Here is an 18722-nt window from a genome sequence, read left to right as displayed (position 1 = left end):
GTCCCACAATGCATTGCAGGAGTCTGACAGCCACAGTCATGCTTTATAAAGACAAATGCATTGAGGGACTTGTAGTTCCTTAACAGCTGGAGAGCCAAGTTTGCAGATCACTGACCTAGGAGAAGACCCAAGAGAAAAAGTCCCACAATGCATTTGCCTTTATAAATCATGACTGTGGCTGTCAGACTCCTGCAATGCATTGAGAGTCAAGTTTGCAGATCACTGTCCTAGGTGATATTTTCACACCTTATGATAAACTGAATTTAAAACAATTTATAGAACTTATTTACTTACCGTAATAGGTATTAAGGACTCATTCACAGTGGGACGTTAAAGTCGCACGTTATAAAAAATTATAGCGCAGACTAATGTACAGCAATACAAAGTCTGTGCAACATTCACAGTGCACACGTTGCGTTGTGTGTAACGTGTAGCAATATTTAGATAGTGCTGCATGCTGTGCGTTTAGCAATACATTTGCTGCGTTATGTGTGTTGCACATGCTCAGTAATGTTTTTTTGTTTTCTTTTTTAATGTCATGCATGCGGCGTTTTTGTTCCATCAGAATGCGATGAAAACGGCGCACCAAGAGACACATAACGCAGTGCAAAATAACGTCCAATTTTATAACCTACATGTGCTGCGTTAGGGGCACGTTGTGCGACTTTAACGTTGCATCAAACGCAACGTCCCACTGTGAAAGAGGCCTAAAACACGTTAATATGAATAAGGAGAGAATTGACACCTAACAATAACTCATGACATAAGTTAAGTGGATCAATGTTAGGTGGAATAAAATAAACTGTGCTGCTGCTCACTTTAAGGCCCTGTTCACAGTGGTCAGTTGCATTGCAGAATAATTGCTAAATAATTCTGCATGTCAACTCACTGCCCATATAATTCTATGGGGCTGTTCACAGTACTGCGTTGTAACAGATCACTTTATTCCAACTTTCTACATGCAAGCTTTGTATTAAAGTCTATGGCCAGTCTCCATTGCAGTTCACAGTCATCACAACACATTATAACACATGCATTATGCAACTGACCACTGTGAACCTAGCCTTAGTTATCCTGGCCTATCAAAACACAGAAATGGTAAATCACTCAATCAAATATCCAGGAGGCAGGGCATCCGATCATATTACAGAAGACATTTGGCTTCATTACATTTTCATTTAAATCATAGGAATTATTTCATGTAAACAAAGGGTCAAAACAGTTCAGTTAGAAAACCTTTTTAAAGTTCAGACTCCTGCAATGCATTGTGGGACTGGTAGTTCCTTAACAGCTTGAGAGTCAAGTTTGCAGATCACTGTCCTAGGTGATATTTTCACACCTTATGATAAACTGAATTTAAAACAACCAGGAAGAAAGAAAATATTTAAAATAATGTTGATAGTACTTATTTCACCAACTTTTAGGTACTTGTTTAATTGTAAATTGTTTAAAAGTTAAGTTTGGTAAGATAGTGGCAGATAGTAGTTTTGATCTTTCCATAATTAGCGCAATATTTAGCATAACAGAACTGAAGGAAAATAGAGAAAGTGACTTTCTAAAGGAGATAGGCTCTATTTTTTTGAAGAAAATAATCGCTAAACACTGGAAGGGTGGGGGGAATCCCCACTTTCGTGATTGGCTCAGAGAAATAGAATCTGTGTATGACAGGGCCACTTATGTTCCCACAGAAGTGTCTTCAACTGCAGATAGATCTTTCAGAGAAATATGGGGTAGCATGCAGAATGCTCTCCCTTTGGAGGGCAGTTAATAATAGCAAGGTAGGGTCTATACTTGGATGTGGTGAGGGGACTCGGCATAGCGTACGTTAAAAAGGGGCGCTGGGAAAAAAGGGCGCAGGGTTTTAAACGATAAGCATGGATAATGTTTAAAAATGTATTGTACTGTATTTCGTTTAAAATTAATGTTTTATAAAGTTATAAATCATTAAATAATGTGCATTAAATCGGCAATTGTAAAAACGTTAATCTTTCGTTTAAATAGTGAAACGTATAATAACGTTTAAAAAAAAATTACTAAGTAACCCTCCCTGTACCTACCCCTAACCCCTAGACCCCCCTGTTGATGCCTAAACCTAAGACCCCCCCTGTTGGTGCCTAAGTAACCCTCCCTGTACCTACCCCTAACCCCTAGACCCCCCTGTTAGTGCCTAAACCTAAGACCCCCCTGTTGGTGCCTAAACCTAAGACCCCCCTGTGATAAGCATTAATAACGTTTCAAAAACATATTGTGCGTTTTTTTCGTTTAAAAATAATGTTTGAAAAAAATATTGTACTGTTTTTCGTTTAAAAATAATATTTAAAAATGTATAAATCATTAAATAATGTGTAATCATGAGAAGCAGTAATAAAACATTAAGTCTCCGGGCGCCGCTTTTAAAACGTTATTTTTCTCCGGCGCCCTTTTTTCCTATCGGGCGCCCATTAAACGATATTTATTATGGGAGTGAATGGCGGCGCCCGATTTGTCCACTAGCCTCCTGCGCCCTTTTTTACCGTTCCCCTCGGCATAGCCTGTTATGGTATGATTGAGGTTTGGCTGGATGTGTCTTTTGTTACGTGGTTTGTGGACTCAGGTTGGGGGTGGGGGGTGAATAAAATGAATAGGTTCATTAAAGTTACTATACAGGCTTGGAGATTACTTTGGGCTGTAAAATTAGAAAAGAAAAAAAAAGTTAATTTAAAGAGATTATGAAAATGATCTCCTAGCAGATAACTTGGAAGAAAAAGTTGATTACATATGGGCCCTTATCTTTTTTTTTCTCTCATTTAAATAACACATTCAAACACACAGCAAGCACAAAAGTCACCACTTATGAAGGTGGCCAACTGCAAAGTGCCTGAAAATGTATTTGTTCGTACAGAAATAACAGCATGGTGCTTCGGAGAGCAGTAAATTACCACGTTTATAAAAGTGCTGGTCAACAAATGAGGTCACCAGTTTATTAAGGATTTTTGCTTTTCTATGATTGATCCTGTTGCCCATAATTGTTGTCTAAAAATAACTGCCCCAGCCTCTGGCAGGGCCCTGCTCCCTGATGTTTCCAGCTTTATTATGCAATCTTACTGTCAATCGCCCTTCGTGTGAACTAGAACAGTCTCTATTTTGACCTATGACACTGTACTGTTATCAAATCATTTGCATGATCTTGTTTTTGTTGTGAGTTTCCTGTATGTCCTACCTTGTATGTTAACCCATTATCTATTGTGCAGAGCTGCATAATATGTTTATACATACAAAAAATACAAATAAATAAATATTCTGTAAAGGGCTACAGAAAAAAAATAGTACTATAAAACTAATAATAAGTTGTTTCTGATTAACTACATTTCCATATAACTTTTTCACCTTATTTATAGAACTTATTTACTTACCGTAATAGGTATTAAGGACTCATTCACAGTGGGACGTTAAAGTCGCACGTTATAAAAAATTATAGCGCAGACTAATGTACAGCAATACAAAGTCTGTGCAACATTCACAGTGCACACGTTGCGTTGTGTGTAACGTGTAGCAATATTTAGATAGTGCTGCATGCTGTGCGTTTAGCAATACATTTGCTGCGTTATGTGTGTTGCACATGCTCAGTAATGTTTTTTTGTTTTCTTTTTTAATGTCATGCATGCGGCGTTTTTGTTCCATCAGAATGCGATGAAAACGGCGCACCAAGAGACACATAACGCAGTGCAAAATAACGTCCAATTTTATAACCTACATGTGCTGCGTTAGGGGCACGTTGTGCGACTTTAACGTTGCATCAAACGCAACGTCCCACTGTGAAAGAGGCCTAAAACACGTTAATATGAATAAGGAGAGAATTGACACCTAACAATAACTCATGACATAAGTTAAGTGGATCAATGTTAGGTGGAATAAAATAAACTGTGCTGCTGCTCACTTTAAGGCCCTGTTCACAGTGGTCAGTTGCATTGCAGAATAATTGCTAAATAATTCTGCATGTCAACTCACTGCCCATATAATTCTATGGGGCTGTTCACAGTACTGCGTTGTAACAGATCACTTTATTCCAACTTTCTACATGCAAGCTTTGTATTAAAGTCTATGGCCAGTCTCCATTGCAGTTCACAGTCATCACAACACATTATAACACATGCATTATGCAACTGACCACTGTGAACCTAGCCTTAGTTATCCTGGCCTATCAAAACACAGAAATGGTAAATCACTCAATCAAATATCCAGGAGGCAGGGCATCCGATCATATTACAGAAGACATTTGGCTTCATTACATTTTCATTTAAATCATAGGAATTATTTCATGTAAACAAAGGGTCAAAACAGTTCAGTTAGAAAACCTTTTTAAAGTTAATCTCTGGAGTTTGGTAGAATTGTGCTGTGTTATGTTTCCAATTTTTGTTGTTGTTGATTTCGGGTAAATGTCTTGAATAAAGTGTACAATATGTACAGAGGACTAGTTTTTACTGTATATTTATGCGTAGGAACACAGCATAATTATGAGCTTTGTGATATATATATATATATATGTAAGGCTTGGTGGTGTATTCTCCACAGTCAGCATGCAACGCATGAGCTGACGTGGAGGAGGTACACACACTAGCACCAGGAAACAGGCTATCCCTAGTATAGTGGAGGGGAGGACTGACTCCAATAGGAGATTGTGGCGCACAGAGCCGGTGCAGATCTGACAGCCACAAACAATGCTTTCGTTATAACGTCTCAGCGCAAAGTAGCGCTGAGCGCATAAACCAGAACTGAGGAGATCAGGACAGGTAGACAGAATGAACGCTTGCTAGCTAGCGGCTACTTAGCGACAGCAAGCGTCCAAAACCAGACAGACTGGAATGAGGCAGCCAATGCGTTGCGGCGATGGCGTGCCTCACAAAGACAGGACAGGATAGTCAGGAAATAGCAGGATCAAGATAGATGAACGTAACACAGATAAATATACAATAAGTATGTTTTCCTAACGTATTACAATTACAGCTATCAATGAAACTATTTGTAACGTCTGACTAACATATGTATATATCGGCAATGAACCGATATATGACATAAGCAGGAACGCTGACCAGGACTGGAGTAATACAGGGAACAGGACTCAGAAGGATTCGCTATCTCTTCGCAGAGATGAACGCAATCCACAAACGGTAACAGAACAGGATTCAGAAGGATTCGTTATCTCTTCGCAGAGATGAACGCAATCCACAAACAGTAACAGAACAGGATTCAGAAGGATTTGTTATCTCTTCGCAGAGATGAACGCAATCCACAAACAGGACCAGGAACAGGATAACTAGCTCAGCACGGGTGCTCACGGTACGCGCAAACTACCAAAACGTGCTGGAAAACTGACTAACTGAACACAGGAAATAAACAGTTCGTGTACGTATATATCAGCGGCACTGATGTATCAACGTAACACGAATACAAGGAAAATAATAAACGTGCTGGTATGCATATATATTGGCAATGAACCAACATATGATGCAAAACCAGCAAAGTATCTTTTAGAACAAGAAACACGATCGGGGGCTGAAGCGACAGCAAGACATGCTTAAACTGAAGCTATGAAAACCCAAGGAAACCCTGCAGGAAGCAGATCTTTATACTGAGGTCATCCAATGGGAGCAGACATGCAGATTCCCACACAGGTGAATGATAATCAGTCACAAGCTGACAGCAGGGAAAGACAGACAAAGCTATGCAGCTTTTTTGCACTGCGCATGTGCAGGGAGGGACGCAGAGACACTGAGGAGAGCTGAGGGAGGACGAGGACCAGAAGGGGCGGGCGTGAGTGCGCGCGCGGCGGGCGTGCGTAACGGGCGTGCGAGGGTGACGGGTGCGCAGCGGAGTGGTGGCAGACCTAGCACATTTTTAAATGGGCTAAGGTCACTAGTACATACATAAAGTTCACAGGGGCACGGCAGCACCACTGCACACGAAAGTGGGTGCACGCAACGGGTGGGATCCTCACTTCCACCAGTATAAACAAAAGCACCAAGGCTTGCAGCACACCAGCTCTCTAAGCATATATATATATATATACAGTATATAGATCCTAAGCTATCCAGGTGTCGACAACCCACTCCCACTCACCCTTCCATCTTCATAGACCAGAATACACTGCTGACCTGATAGGCAAACTTGGCACAGAAAAAGAAGCGTGCATGAAAAAAGGGCGCCGTGAAAAAAGTGCCTGACTTATTAACGAATTTGGCGCCAGGTATTAACGAAATTTGATAACGAGAACCATCGTTGTCAAGCTTTATTAACAATATTTACTGTTGCAAAAAACAAACTAGATATAATAACGAATAAATATTAACATTAAATGTCGTTGAGTTTTTCGTCAATACTGCTTAACCCAACCCTACCCTCACACAGAACCCTCCCCTGGTGGTGCCTAAAACTAACCACTCCCCTAGTGGTGCTTAACCCTAACCCCCCAGGTGGTGCCTAACCCTAACCACTCCCCCTGGTGGTGCCTAACCTTAACCACAACCCCTAGTGTTGCCTAAAACTAATCGCCGCCTAGGTGGTGCCTAACCCTAACCACTCCCCCTGCAGAAACACCCTTTTACATATATTAATGATAAAATGTGTACTTATTAACGAAATAATATGACAAAAACTAAAAACTACCTCTAAAACTATAATGTTCTTATGTTATTAATGAAATTTTTCGCTGCGACCACTTTTCTGCTTCTTTTGCCGTATTAACAATAATTGCATTAAAGTCTATGGCAGCGCCCTTTTCTCCACCCTCAGCCGGCGCCCTTTTTTCCTGCTACCAAAAAAAATGATCACTTTGGATGATTAATATTGACAGTGTATATTGAAATTCGATAAGTGCTATAGTATCAGGGAATACATTTTTTTTCAAGACAAATCTGAATGCTTCCACATTTATACAAGTTTGAATCTGTTAAAATGATTTTTTAAAAATGTTTTTAGGAATAAAGCTGGATCATTTCCATAAATGTGTATTGGACATAAATGTATGTATCTCTGATATGACTTTCTCATCTTTGCATCAGGGTCAGGGGATGATCACCTTGCACAGTCTGTAGAAGATATGGAACTGTCAGCTGAAACAGAAGTGGATGAGAAGACAAGGCGCGAGTCCTCCTCATCTACAGTAGTTTCGGGAACAACTTCTACTGATCCAAATGGATGTGTCCTTCAGAATTCTTCAGAGGGTAAGCTCACTTCTGTCACATATGGGAAATAAGCGGTATGTCGGATCATAAGCCATGTGCACCTGTGTTGGGTGTGTTTCAGCTAGAATTCTTTTACTTTGTGAGAACCTAGGTTTGAGAGTCTTCATATTACACAATTGGATGTTTTTTTTGTTTATTTTTTTTTATAAATGCTGTCTTTCAGAAGTTTGAGGTTCATCTTTTGGGGTGTTTTTTGCTGAGAGCAGTGTTGAGTCATCTACCTGCTGTAGTGTATCAAACCTTTATTTTTATATTTTTAGTGTATATTAATATCTGCAGAATGTGCCCTTTTACTGGGGATGGTGGATCACATTTGAGCTAGATTAGTCTATTATCACATTTGGTGGATCCGACTTTAGCAGTACTGTGTTAAAAGATTCATCAATTAATAATTCTGCCTTTTGGGTGTTATAAATGTAACTATTAACCCTTGTTGATTTTTTGTTCTTGCACGGCATTGTTGCTGCTCATCTCCTGTCTCAGAACCTCAGAAAAAGTCATTTTACTTTAACTTTGAGTTCAGTAACCCGTATCCTGGGAACTACTGGTACTCATAATTTGATGTGCAACTGAAAACATTATTATGTATTTTTTATGATGCTGCCATATCCACTGTGTAGTTTATTGGCAGATGTGCTTTCATCAGATTTGTGGTTCTACAATTAGCACATTCAGTCCATAATCTGCTAAATGTGTGTCCTGGGTCTCTAGTATGTACTTAAATAACTCAAAATGAGATTTTCGTCTGTAAAATATAACAACAATATATAAATATATTAATAGTGTAAAATAAAATGTTCTCACTGCCAATATTTACAGTACAGAAAGAGATAGGAGCACTATGCTCAGTGCTTGCAAATGTAATCAGCATTTTAATAGAGATACTGTATGCCGCGCTTAGACAGTTTAGAGCAGGGATGTCCAGTTCCAGTCCTCGAGGGCGGAAATCCTCACACATTTTTGGCAGAGCTCAAATTAATTGATGGGACTAAATTAGGAAAGGTTTGTCCATTTTTCAGTCCATTCTAAACACTGGCATGGCTATGGCCCACGAGGGCTGGAGTTGGACATCTTTGGTTTAGATAGTCAGCTTACAACTGTAGACGCAGCCAAGATAGCTTCAAATTACACTATTCAAGCACGGGCCAGCACACATTGCAGCTTTTTGTGATAGTTAGTATATACTAGTGTTGACATACCACCATGTTAAAATAAGATGAGGCGTCCTGCCTCTGCCAAGTACTACAAAGTTCCAGAGAGTCCTAGCACTGGATTGGTGGCTGCTGGGAGGAGGATGAAGGAAGCCTCTGGAGGACTCAAGGGCTTCCCTCTACCGAGGTATCTAACTTTTGCTTTATATTACTTTTATCCCTGCAATGACTTATATCCCACATGTAGTGCATCAAACTAGGTATTTGTATTATTTTTATATTAAATCCACTGTTTTGAATTGATACACTGTTTATATTAATTTATCACCCTGACTGCCATTACAATTTGTCTTGTTCCTTTTTGAGTTTTGCCGGACTTTAGTACGTTGCTTATCAATTCAAGGTGGGGAGAGGGGGGTGCGCATCCCAAAAAATGGACATGCCGATGCTGCATCTGAATGGTTAATCGCTCAGGCGTGCACCACCTCTAGCAGGCTAACTGCACACCTTGCATCCAAACAGATGCTGCAATTATTTATACTATAGAGAATATTAGATTCCATAATAGTTTGTATGTAAAATATCAAGTACTGGACCCTTCCATACACGGTGAGGTTATCCCCCTGGGAAGGGACCCTAACCTCTAGTTAAAATTACCCAAAAACATGTATGAACCTTGAGGTAGCTAGGCATAAATGTGTAGCTTACATTTTGTTCAATAGCTCCTCTAGTGTCTCCCTGTCTCCAGCTAAACATAATCCACATGTCCAAGCACCTGAGATAAGCCTGCTGTCAGGAGCTACAATACCCAGTTAGACGGCACACTCATTCACAATGCAGGAGAGCAGTGACACAGCAGAAATGTTAGCTGCTAAATATGACATGAATGGAAATAACATACAAGCTTCAGCGGTTCCCACACATTGTTCCCAGTGCCCACACGGCGCACTTTTGTTGTGTGGTAGTGGAATTTAGGTCTGATTCATATTCACACGAATAATTTGCACACTTTTAAAAAATAAAACTATAGTTTATCTGACGTTCTGGTGGTAATGGAGGTTGTGATGTATAATGATCCATCTTTTTTCCAGTCAATACATCAACTTCATGAAGTAAAAAAAACCACCTTCTTCAGTGTTTTACTTGTATTACAGAGCTGAAATAGGACGTAAAAGAAAGGCCTTAAAGAGGAACTGTAGTTAAAACAACGTAATGAATACAAATGATTTAGTCAGTTTTTGCTCATTGTAAAATGTTTATTCACCCTAATTTACTTCCTGAAATGTATCACTGGTGGTGACATCTTTAGTGCTGTCAGGTGCAGTTTTGCAGAATGTTTGTTTCTGAGAATACCGAAGCCAGTGAAAGTAATGTCTGTTCTCCTATAATGGATAGGAATGGATGGAATTCAAGATAGCTAAACAGTCTAGGCTTAGCACCACTGGGAGGGCTGCACTACTCAAAAGTATAAAGAGACAAGAAAATGTAAGGGCTGTGGGATGGACACAGTTTAGTCCAGTTTTTCGCAAACCCACAAAGGTATGTTTAGTGAGTATCTGAACAGATATTTATTCAGCGTTGTCAAAACACAAATTAACCCATCTGTGTCAATGCAAGGTGGACTGCAAACTGTGGGATGTGTAAGCCACATACATTGCAAGATGTAAGGACCTACAGTGGTGTGAAAAACTATTTGCCCCCTTCCTGATTTCTTATTCTTTTGCATGTTTGTCACACTTAAATGTTTCTGCTCATCAAAAACCGTTAACTATTAGTCAAAGATAACATAATTGAACACAAAATGCAGTTTTAAATGATGGTTTTTTTTATTTAGTGAGAAAAAAAACTCAAAACCTACATGGCCCTGTGTGAAAAAGAAATTGCCCCCTGAACCTAATAACTGGTTGGGCCACCCTTAGCAGCAATAACTGCAGTCAAGCGTTTGCGATAACTTGCAACGAGTCTTTTACAGCGGAATTTTGGCCCACTCAACTTTGCAGAATTGTTGTAATTCAGCTTTATTTGAGGGTTTTCTAGCATGAACCGCCTTTTTAAGGTCATGCCACAACATCTCAATAGGATTCAGGTCAGGACTTTGACTAGGCCACTCCAAAGTCTTCACTGTGGTTCGCTGGAGTCCCAAAGCTTTAGAAATGACTTTGTAACCTTTACCAGACTGATAGATCTCAATTACAGTACTTTTGTTCTCATTTGTTCCTGAATTTCTTTGCATCTTGACATGATGTCTAGCTTTTGAGGTGCTTTTGGTCTACTTCTCTGTGTCAGATAGCTCCTATTTAAGTGATTTCTTGATTGAAACAGGTGTGGCAGTAATCAGGCCTGGGGGTGACTACAGAAATTGAACTCAGGTGTGATAAACCACAGTTAAGTTATTTTTTAACAAGGGGGGCAATCACTTTTTCACACATGGCCATGTAGATTTGGATTTTTTTTTCTCACTAAATAATAAAAACCATCATTTAAAACTGCATTTTGTGTTCAATTATGTAATCTTTGACTAATAGTTAACGGTTTTTGATGAGCAGAAACATTTAAGTGTGACAAACTTGCAAAAGAATAAGAAATCAGGAAGGGGGCAAATAGTTTTTCACACCACTGTACATATAAAACAATACCACACTATGGACTTGATTCACTAAGACAAATAGCATGCCTTATCCAAGTTAACACACCTTATCAGAGATAATATGCTTTATCAAAGTTAACACACCTTATCAGAGTAGCCAGTGCCGGATTAACCATAAGGCACGTGCCTACAGGCGCCTGATGATGAAAAGGAGGCTCATTCCCCTCTACTAGTGCCTGTTTTGAAAATCTGCAATTCCCTACTGCATTGGATGGATGGATGGATGGATGGATGGATGGATGGAGAGGAGGAGGAGGAGGAGGAGGAGGAGGAGGAGGAGGAGGAGGAGGAGGAGGAGGAGGAGGAGGAGGAGGAGGAGGAGGAGGAGGAGGAGGAGAGGAGAGAGAGAGAGAGAGAGAGAGAGAGAGAGAGAGAGAGAGAGAGAGAGAGAGAGAGAGAGAGAGAGAGAGAGTTTAAAATTTTTCCGACGGAATTCCGTGTAAATCGGAATTCCGCGGAACTGACCCGGTATACCGTCGGAATGGAACGGTAACGGAATTTCTATATGTCGGAATGCGGAATTGTGCCGGAAACGGAAATCGGCTATTCCGACCATGCCTGGAGTAGCGCTACAAACTTATGCCTGCTAATTGGCAATGACGAGAGCTCCACTCGTCCAGCCCTGAGCCCCTGCAGGTTCAAATCGCTCGCTATGCTACTCTGATAAGGAGTGTTAACTTTGATAAGGCATGTTATCTCTGATAAGGCATGTTAACTTGGCTAAAGCCCATACACACATCTGATTTTTTGGAACGATGGGTCGTTTGAACGTTCCGTTGTTCAGACGTCCGCCCGCTAAATCAGGCGTGTGTACAGACTGTCGTTCGCGTGATAAGACTGAGTTTGAGCGATCCGCCCGGCGGACAGTCTGTACACACGCCCAATTTAGCGGGCGGTCGTCTGAACGACGGGACGTTCAAACGACCCGTCGTTCCAAAAAATCAGACGTGTGTATGGGCCTTAAGGCATGCTATTTGTCTTAGTGAATCAAGGCCTATGACTCTGCTGCACACTAGGAAAAGGTGAGACAATGCATTCTTACTATCAATAGCATCAAACATGTCTACACAACACAGAGGTAGAGCATTGAACAGAATGGAGAAGCTAGTGGGGAGGGAATGTAATGAAATAATGCTTTGGTGCTCATTAATGAGTGGAAACTGCTTTCTTCCACCAAATAGCAACATTTAGCCAACAAGATTTTGCCAGTCTGTGCTAGGAAGGTAAAAAAAACTTTCACCTTTTTTCTTTTCCATTCACTGTTATTTTTTGAAGGTGCAGCAATGAGCTGTTGCCCTCTCTGTGGGAAGGAATATGTCTCACCCGGGGTACACGCTGACCTCTGCTGGAATGTTTGTCGCTGTTCCACCATTCTACAGAAAGACTTGCAAGTATGAACATTGGTATAAATACACATGTAAGGGCAAATGTGTTTATCCCTGAATAATTCAGCTGTTGCCAGATCAGATGTAAATCAATATAGACATTAGTGTATGACGGTCTAGCTTCTCCCTCCAGCCACATCTCTCTTTAAAGGAGTTCTTTTGCGAAAAAAGTAGGCAGTTAAAAAATGTGACAGATGACAGGTTTTGGGCCAGTCCATCTTTTTAAGGGGGATTCTCAGGGCTTTCTTTGTTTTCAACAGCATTTCCTGAACAACAGTTGCAAAATTTAACATAATAAGGTGACATAATAAGGTGCAAGTGATTAGGGAAGCCGGCTGGTATCTTGCTATTTTGGCAGTTAAACTGCTGTTCAGGAAATGCTGTTGAAAACAAAGAAAGCCCTGAGAATCCCCTTAAAAAGATGGACTGGCCCAAAACCTGTCATCTGTCACATTTTTTAACTGCCTACTTTTTTCGCGAAAGAACCCCTTTAAGAACCTTCTTCATGTACGGATCTTCTATAAGAATGAATGAGAAAATCTGTATACACACAATGCAGTTTTCATCTACCAAGCCACACTCTCTAACAGCTTAGAGTGGTCATCAATGATCCTTACTTCTCCTACTGATTTCCTGAACAGAACGCAAATGGAGGAAATCCCGCAACAACAATGATTTCCTGGGATACAAGACCAAGTTGCAGACGTACCATGCTGCCCTCGCTGATAGTAAACAGATATACTTCACTCACTTGATCGCTACCCAAGCCTCCAACCCACGTCGTCTTTTTGCCACCTTCAATGCCCTACTTAACCCCACACCTCCCCCCCAACCTCCACCCTCTCAGCCACTGACCTATCAAATTACTTTATCAACAAAATTACAACCATCCGGAGGGATATTTCTCTCCTCCACTCTTTCGCCCCCGCCTCCCCACCACATCCGACTCCTTCCTCTTTCTCCTCCCTTACCTCCTTCAATCCTGTCACGGTGGAGGAAGTCAACCAGCTGCTGGCAACTTCACCTGCCACTTCCTGCCCCCTAGATCCGGTCCCATCTGATTCTCTGCGCCCACATTTTTCTGATCTGGCCCCTGTCCTCACCCATCTGTTCAACCTCTCCTTCTCCACCGGCATCTTCCCCTCCGTATTCAAACAGGCCACTGTGCTTCCCCTGCTAAAGAAATCTTCACTTGACCCTGCTCTGCCATCCAACTACCGCCCAATCTCTCTCCTCCCTTTTGCCTCAAAAATTCTTGAACGCCTGGCCCACCAACGCCTGACCAACTTCCTTAACTCCAACTCCCTTCTCGATCCCCTGCAATCTGGTTTTCGCACAGCCCATTCTACAGAAATCGCCCTCACCAAAGTGGTAAATGACCTCGCCCTTGCCAAAGCCGAAGGTAAATACTCCATCCTGCTCCTCCTGGACCTCTCCTCGGCATTTGACACTGTCGACCACTCCCTCCTCCTCCACTCGCTGCAGCTAATGGGCATTCAGGACCTAGCCTTAGCCTGGATCTCCTCCTACCTCTTCAACCGCTCCTTTACAACATTTTTCAATGGCTCCTCATCCACTCCTACACCCCTCTCAGTTGGTGTTCCTCAAGGTTCCGTCCTAGGACCCCTACTGTTCTCACTCTATACTGCCTCAATTGGCAAAATCATCTCCTCCATGGGTTTCAATTACCACCTGTATGCCGACGACACCCAGATATATCTCCACACCCCACACGTCTCCTCCTCTACCATGGACAAAGTCTCTGCCTGCCTCACATCCATTTCCTCCTGGATGGCTGCCAGGTACCTGAAGCTTAATTTTGACAAGACTGAGCTTCTAATATTCCCACCCCGCACAGCTGCACCCCTCCCAGATCTGCACGTCACTATTGAAAATACTATAATCCCCCCTACCTCCCAAGCCCGCTGTCTAGGCGTTACTCTGGACTCTGAACTTTCCTTTACCGCCCACATCCAAGGTATTGCCAGATCCTGCAACTTCCACCTCCGCAACATCTCCAAGATCCGCTCCTACCTGTCCCCTGACACCACTAAACTCCTTATCCACGCCCTTGTCATTTCCCGCCTAGACTACTGCAATTCTCTTTTATCTGGCCTCCCCTCTAACCGTACTGACCCACTTAAATTGGTAATGAATGCGGCAGCCAGACTGATACATTCTTCTCACCGCAGCGCCTCTACAACTCCGCTCTGTAAAGCACTACACTGGCTCCCCATCAGCTTTAGGATCAATTTCAAAATCCTGTGCTTTGCCTACAAATCAGTGCACAAGACCTGCCCAACCTACATCTCTGATCTGGTCCACAGGCACATACCAGCCCGCCCCCTCCGATCCTCCAATGACCTGCACCTAGTCGCACCACGCATAACTCAGTCACATGCACGATTGCAGGACTTCACCAGGGCCGCCCCTACTCTCTGGAACTCTCTCCCACCAGCCGTCAGACTCGCCCCCACCTTTAATTCCTTCAAACAAGCTCTCAAGACTCACCTCTTCACGCTCGCATACCCCCCTACACCAGCACCATAATATGTTCTGTTAGACCCCCTCTTAAAAGACGCACCTATTGTCTCCACCCCACCCTTTAGATTGTAAGCCTCCGGCAGGGCCCTCCTCCCTAATGTATCCAGCTTGATTATGCAATCTTACTCGCAACCACCCCTCTTGTAGACTCGAACAGTCTCTATTTTGACCTATGACACTGTATTGTTATCAAATCATTTGCATGATCTTGTTTTGTTGTGAGTTTCCGTATGTTCTACCTGTATGTTAACCCATTTATCTATTGTGCAGTGCTGCGTAAGATGTTGGCGCTTTATAAATACAATAAATAATAAATAATAATACTGATGAAGAGCTCACAAAAGCTGAATGCAGTCAGCAAGGCCTACTAGGAGTCAAAGAGGGATGAGATGAGATATTTTGGTAGAACTTGGTTATAAGGTTCTTTACCCATTAATCCAGTCATAAAATAATTTTAGATACAGCTTATATAAGTGATTTAAATCTATTTCTAAAAAAAAAGGTTCACCAAGAACTTCTGCACTGTAGAGGCCAGGACCAAAACAATTTCCGTAATTTACAAATGTAATGAGTAATTGTCAGCCGCATAAATTGGTAACAGTTTAACATGAATCTGATCTATCTTTTAGACATCATACACGGATTTTACAGAACACAGGAAATTTAAGTGTCTGGAGTGTGGAAAAGCCTTTAAATTTAAGCATCATCTGAAAGAACACACACGTATACACAGTGGTAAGTAAATATGCTCCACACCAGTGCTGTGTGTCTGATATAGACACTTATAATCAAGATCGTGCCTTTTTGACATTGAAAAATGTTTACACCAAAGCTTTAGAGACCCAATAATGTTACCAACAAGCAAGGCGTGGAAGTCACCCAACTTAGATGCCTTCACCTAGGTATGTTGATATAGTTTCATGTTTATAAGTCTACTGCTGACAAGAAGTGGTAAAAGGAGAACTAATCAGACGTGCTGAAAATATAGGTAGTACCCTACTTACAAACAAGTTCCATTCCGGGTGATTGTAAGTTGAATTTGTTTGTAAGTTGAGTCCTGTGCTAAACATGGTGAAATGTGGATAAATGATTTACTTTTATGCTGGGAATACAGCATAAGATTTTTTGGCAGGTAGATAGTTCGATAGATAATTTCCAACTTGTCCGGTGTGATTTTCTGATCGTTTTCTCTTAGAAGTGAATGGAAATTGATCAGAAAAACAATCGGAAAATCGATCGGACAGTAAAACACCCTCTTCTAGTACTTAAAACTAACCTCCCATTCCAGTGCTGAAATGACCACTATTTTTAGTCGATTGGCTACAAAATAGATGATCATCTCCTCTAAAGCTTCCCAAGTAGTATCTGATTGACTAATTCTGTAGCTGATTGGTTCATAGTACCACATTGGGCACATAACTCATCGCCTGGTCACCCCATTACCAATAACCAATATTTTTTGTTGCACGCCCCCTACTAGCCGGACTGCTCAAAGCATCCCAATCTGCTTCAGCCCACAGACCATCCAATCTTGTGGGTGCACTCAATGCGCTAAAACTGGAATTGGGCAAAAAGACAGACCAGGAGAGAACATGCGAGTGACACAAACTCTTTAATACACAATATTTCAGGTATCAGGCTGCCACCAGCTCTTTTATCGATTAAAGAGGAACCCACTAGATAGTCTGAGCTAAGAAGAAAGGGTTAACAATCTATCAGTACTGAAACAATACAATACTTCAGGTAGTGAATCTCCGAAAAGGCTAGGATACATTCTGTGGTGCTCAAATCAGGTATGTAGCCATAAAAATGACCTTAAGTAGTTTTATTAAATGCAATATAAATAATATATACAGAAAACTATTATAAGTAATAATTGAAAGACAGTATCCACAGTATAAAATAAAAGGGAAAACAGAGAAAATGAATAATTAGTGATGATGGTCCAGTCCATGTGGGAGTCCTAGAAACCTTTGTCTTTATGAACTCATTCAATATGGAAGCTAGCCTGAGGTTCTCTTGCTAGCTTTCAGTTCTTAGATGTTGGTAAGATAGAGAACTCCAATTAGTTTTCAGTCTCTTTCTTATGTAGGATCTAGCTTTCAGTGCAAAACTCAAGGACAGGCCCTGGCCTTAAGGTTAGCCGACCCCTGGGAAAATTCAGTCCCAAATATAGGACTTGTCTATATCTCGGGCAATATTCATCACACACAAATCATAACAGCAAATTCTACAACCTCAAAGAATATTGATCACATTAATACCAGACATGAATAGGGTCTGACAGTCCCTTCCTGAGAAGTTTAATAACGGGGTTGTTGTTTTTGTCAGTCCCCTAAAAGAGATATGAAAAGGTTCATCATGTTACTAGCAATCAAATGATACACTTCTCATATAGGTGACAAGTACTGCATCTCTTAAAAAGGCCAAATAAGAAAGTACAGTTATGGAATATGGCTAGGACTGTCTCCACTTTGTCTGCCCCTGTGGTGCTTTAAGGCTTCCCTGGCAGCAGTAGAGCCAAATGATGCTTTCCAGGCAGGTGGTTCACATGTGTGAGCTGCCTGATGGAAGAAAGCTCTTTTGTTCTCGGTAATTAAAGAAAAACACACTGTCATCCCAGGATAGAAGTTTGTATCTAACTTGAATAGACAGAACCAAGGCTCTGCTACTCCTAGACATGAAATCTGTAGAGTGAATCACAATCAGTTCAGAAAGCTGAATGTGATTGCGATTTTTCTCTGTTCGTCCATGACACTTTGTATTGGCATCTATTAGACACTTACAGATTTCCACGTCCATATGACCTGAATTACGTTAACACATGCAAGAACTGTTGCCACAGGATTTCAGAGTCAATCCCTTAAGGCAACAGTTTGATGCTTAAGGCTGTACATATGCATTGCTAGCAACATATCTGTTGCTATAGAAGGGTAAGGAGGAACAACGTATTTCTCACAACGGGACAGCTAACGGTGGCTTTTAGTGAGGAGAAAGGTGTGGTCAGGCATCAAATGTCTCTAAAGATCCTCCTCCCATTGGCCTCCAGCTAATTGGCACCTCACAGTTCCAGGCTTCCCAGGTGCTATTGGATAGGCAATGTTCTGTGACATTTTTGTGGTTTGTTTGATTAATAAAGTGGTTATATGATGTAGAGCTAACAGTATAGTAATGCATAAATATTCACAAGTTTCTGAAAGTGCGAGTGCTTTTAGGTACTTTAAAGGTGTCATAATGCTGGAAATGATGAGGAGGTGTTAGGTTTTTTATTTTGTTATAGTTTATTGCACATATCTTTAACACAATTTTACTGTATGAAATCCACTCTGTCCAATATTTATTAAATACATTTTTGGTGCAGGTATGTGCACACCACTGTAGTTAAACAACAACAGGTTACATAGTTATTTGGGTTGAAAAAAGACATATGTCCATTGACCTCAACCAGAAAATAAAATACCATACCAGCCTGCTCCCTCACATACTGTATGCCTGTTGATCCAGAGGAAGGCAAAAAAAAAACCCTTACTAGGCATGGTCCAATTAGCCCTAAAAAGGGGGAAACATCTTTCTTAACTCCAGATGACAATCAGATAAAATCCGTGGATCAACACCACTATAAATTACCTATTAATTATAGCTATGGATATCTATCTTTCAACACAAGGAAACATCTAAGCCCTCCTTAAACACAGATATAGAATTTTCCATAACTACTTCCTGTGGCAATACATCCCACATTTTATTTACTCGTACTGTAAAGAATCCTTTCCTA

General features: G+C 41.1%; 1 protein-coding gene across 2 annotated transcripts in view; it reads left to right on the top strand.

Moving 5' to 3' along the window:
* The window catches only part of LOC137544087 (zinc finger E-box-binding homeobox 1-like), an 85505-nt gene that overhangs the window by 52991 nt on the left and 13792 nt on the right, over window positions 1-18722 (top strand). Inside the window, exons 2-4 of one of the 2 annotated variants that reach the window (XM_068265150.1) lie at window positions 7038-7199; window positions 12294-12409; window positions 15577-15682. In XM_068265150.1, the coding sequence (XP_068121251.1) occupies window positions 7038-7199; window positions 12294-12409; window positions 15577-15682 (384 nt within the window). Of the gene's footprint in view, window positions 1-7037; window positions 7200-12293; window positions 12436-15576; window positions 15683-18722 lie in introns of those variants that run through there. The other variant, XM_068265151.1, reaches the window with a different exon arrangement.

The sequence above is a fragment of the Hyperolius riggenbachi genome, chromosome 2 (assembly GCF_040937935.1).
Source record: "Hyperolius riggenbachi isolate aHypRig1 chromosome 2, aHypRig1.pri, whole genome shotgun sequence".
In the NCBI taxonomy this organism is placed as follows: Eukaryota; Metazoa; Chordata; class Amphibia; order Anura; family Hyperoliidae; genus Hyperolius; species Hyperolius riggenbachi.
The sequence above is the reverse complement of the archived record's forward strand: the minus strand, read 5'-3'. Positions and strand labels throughout refer to the sequence as shown.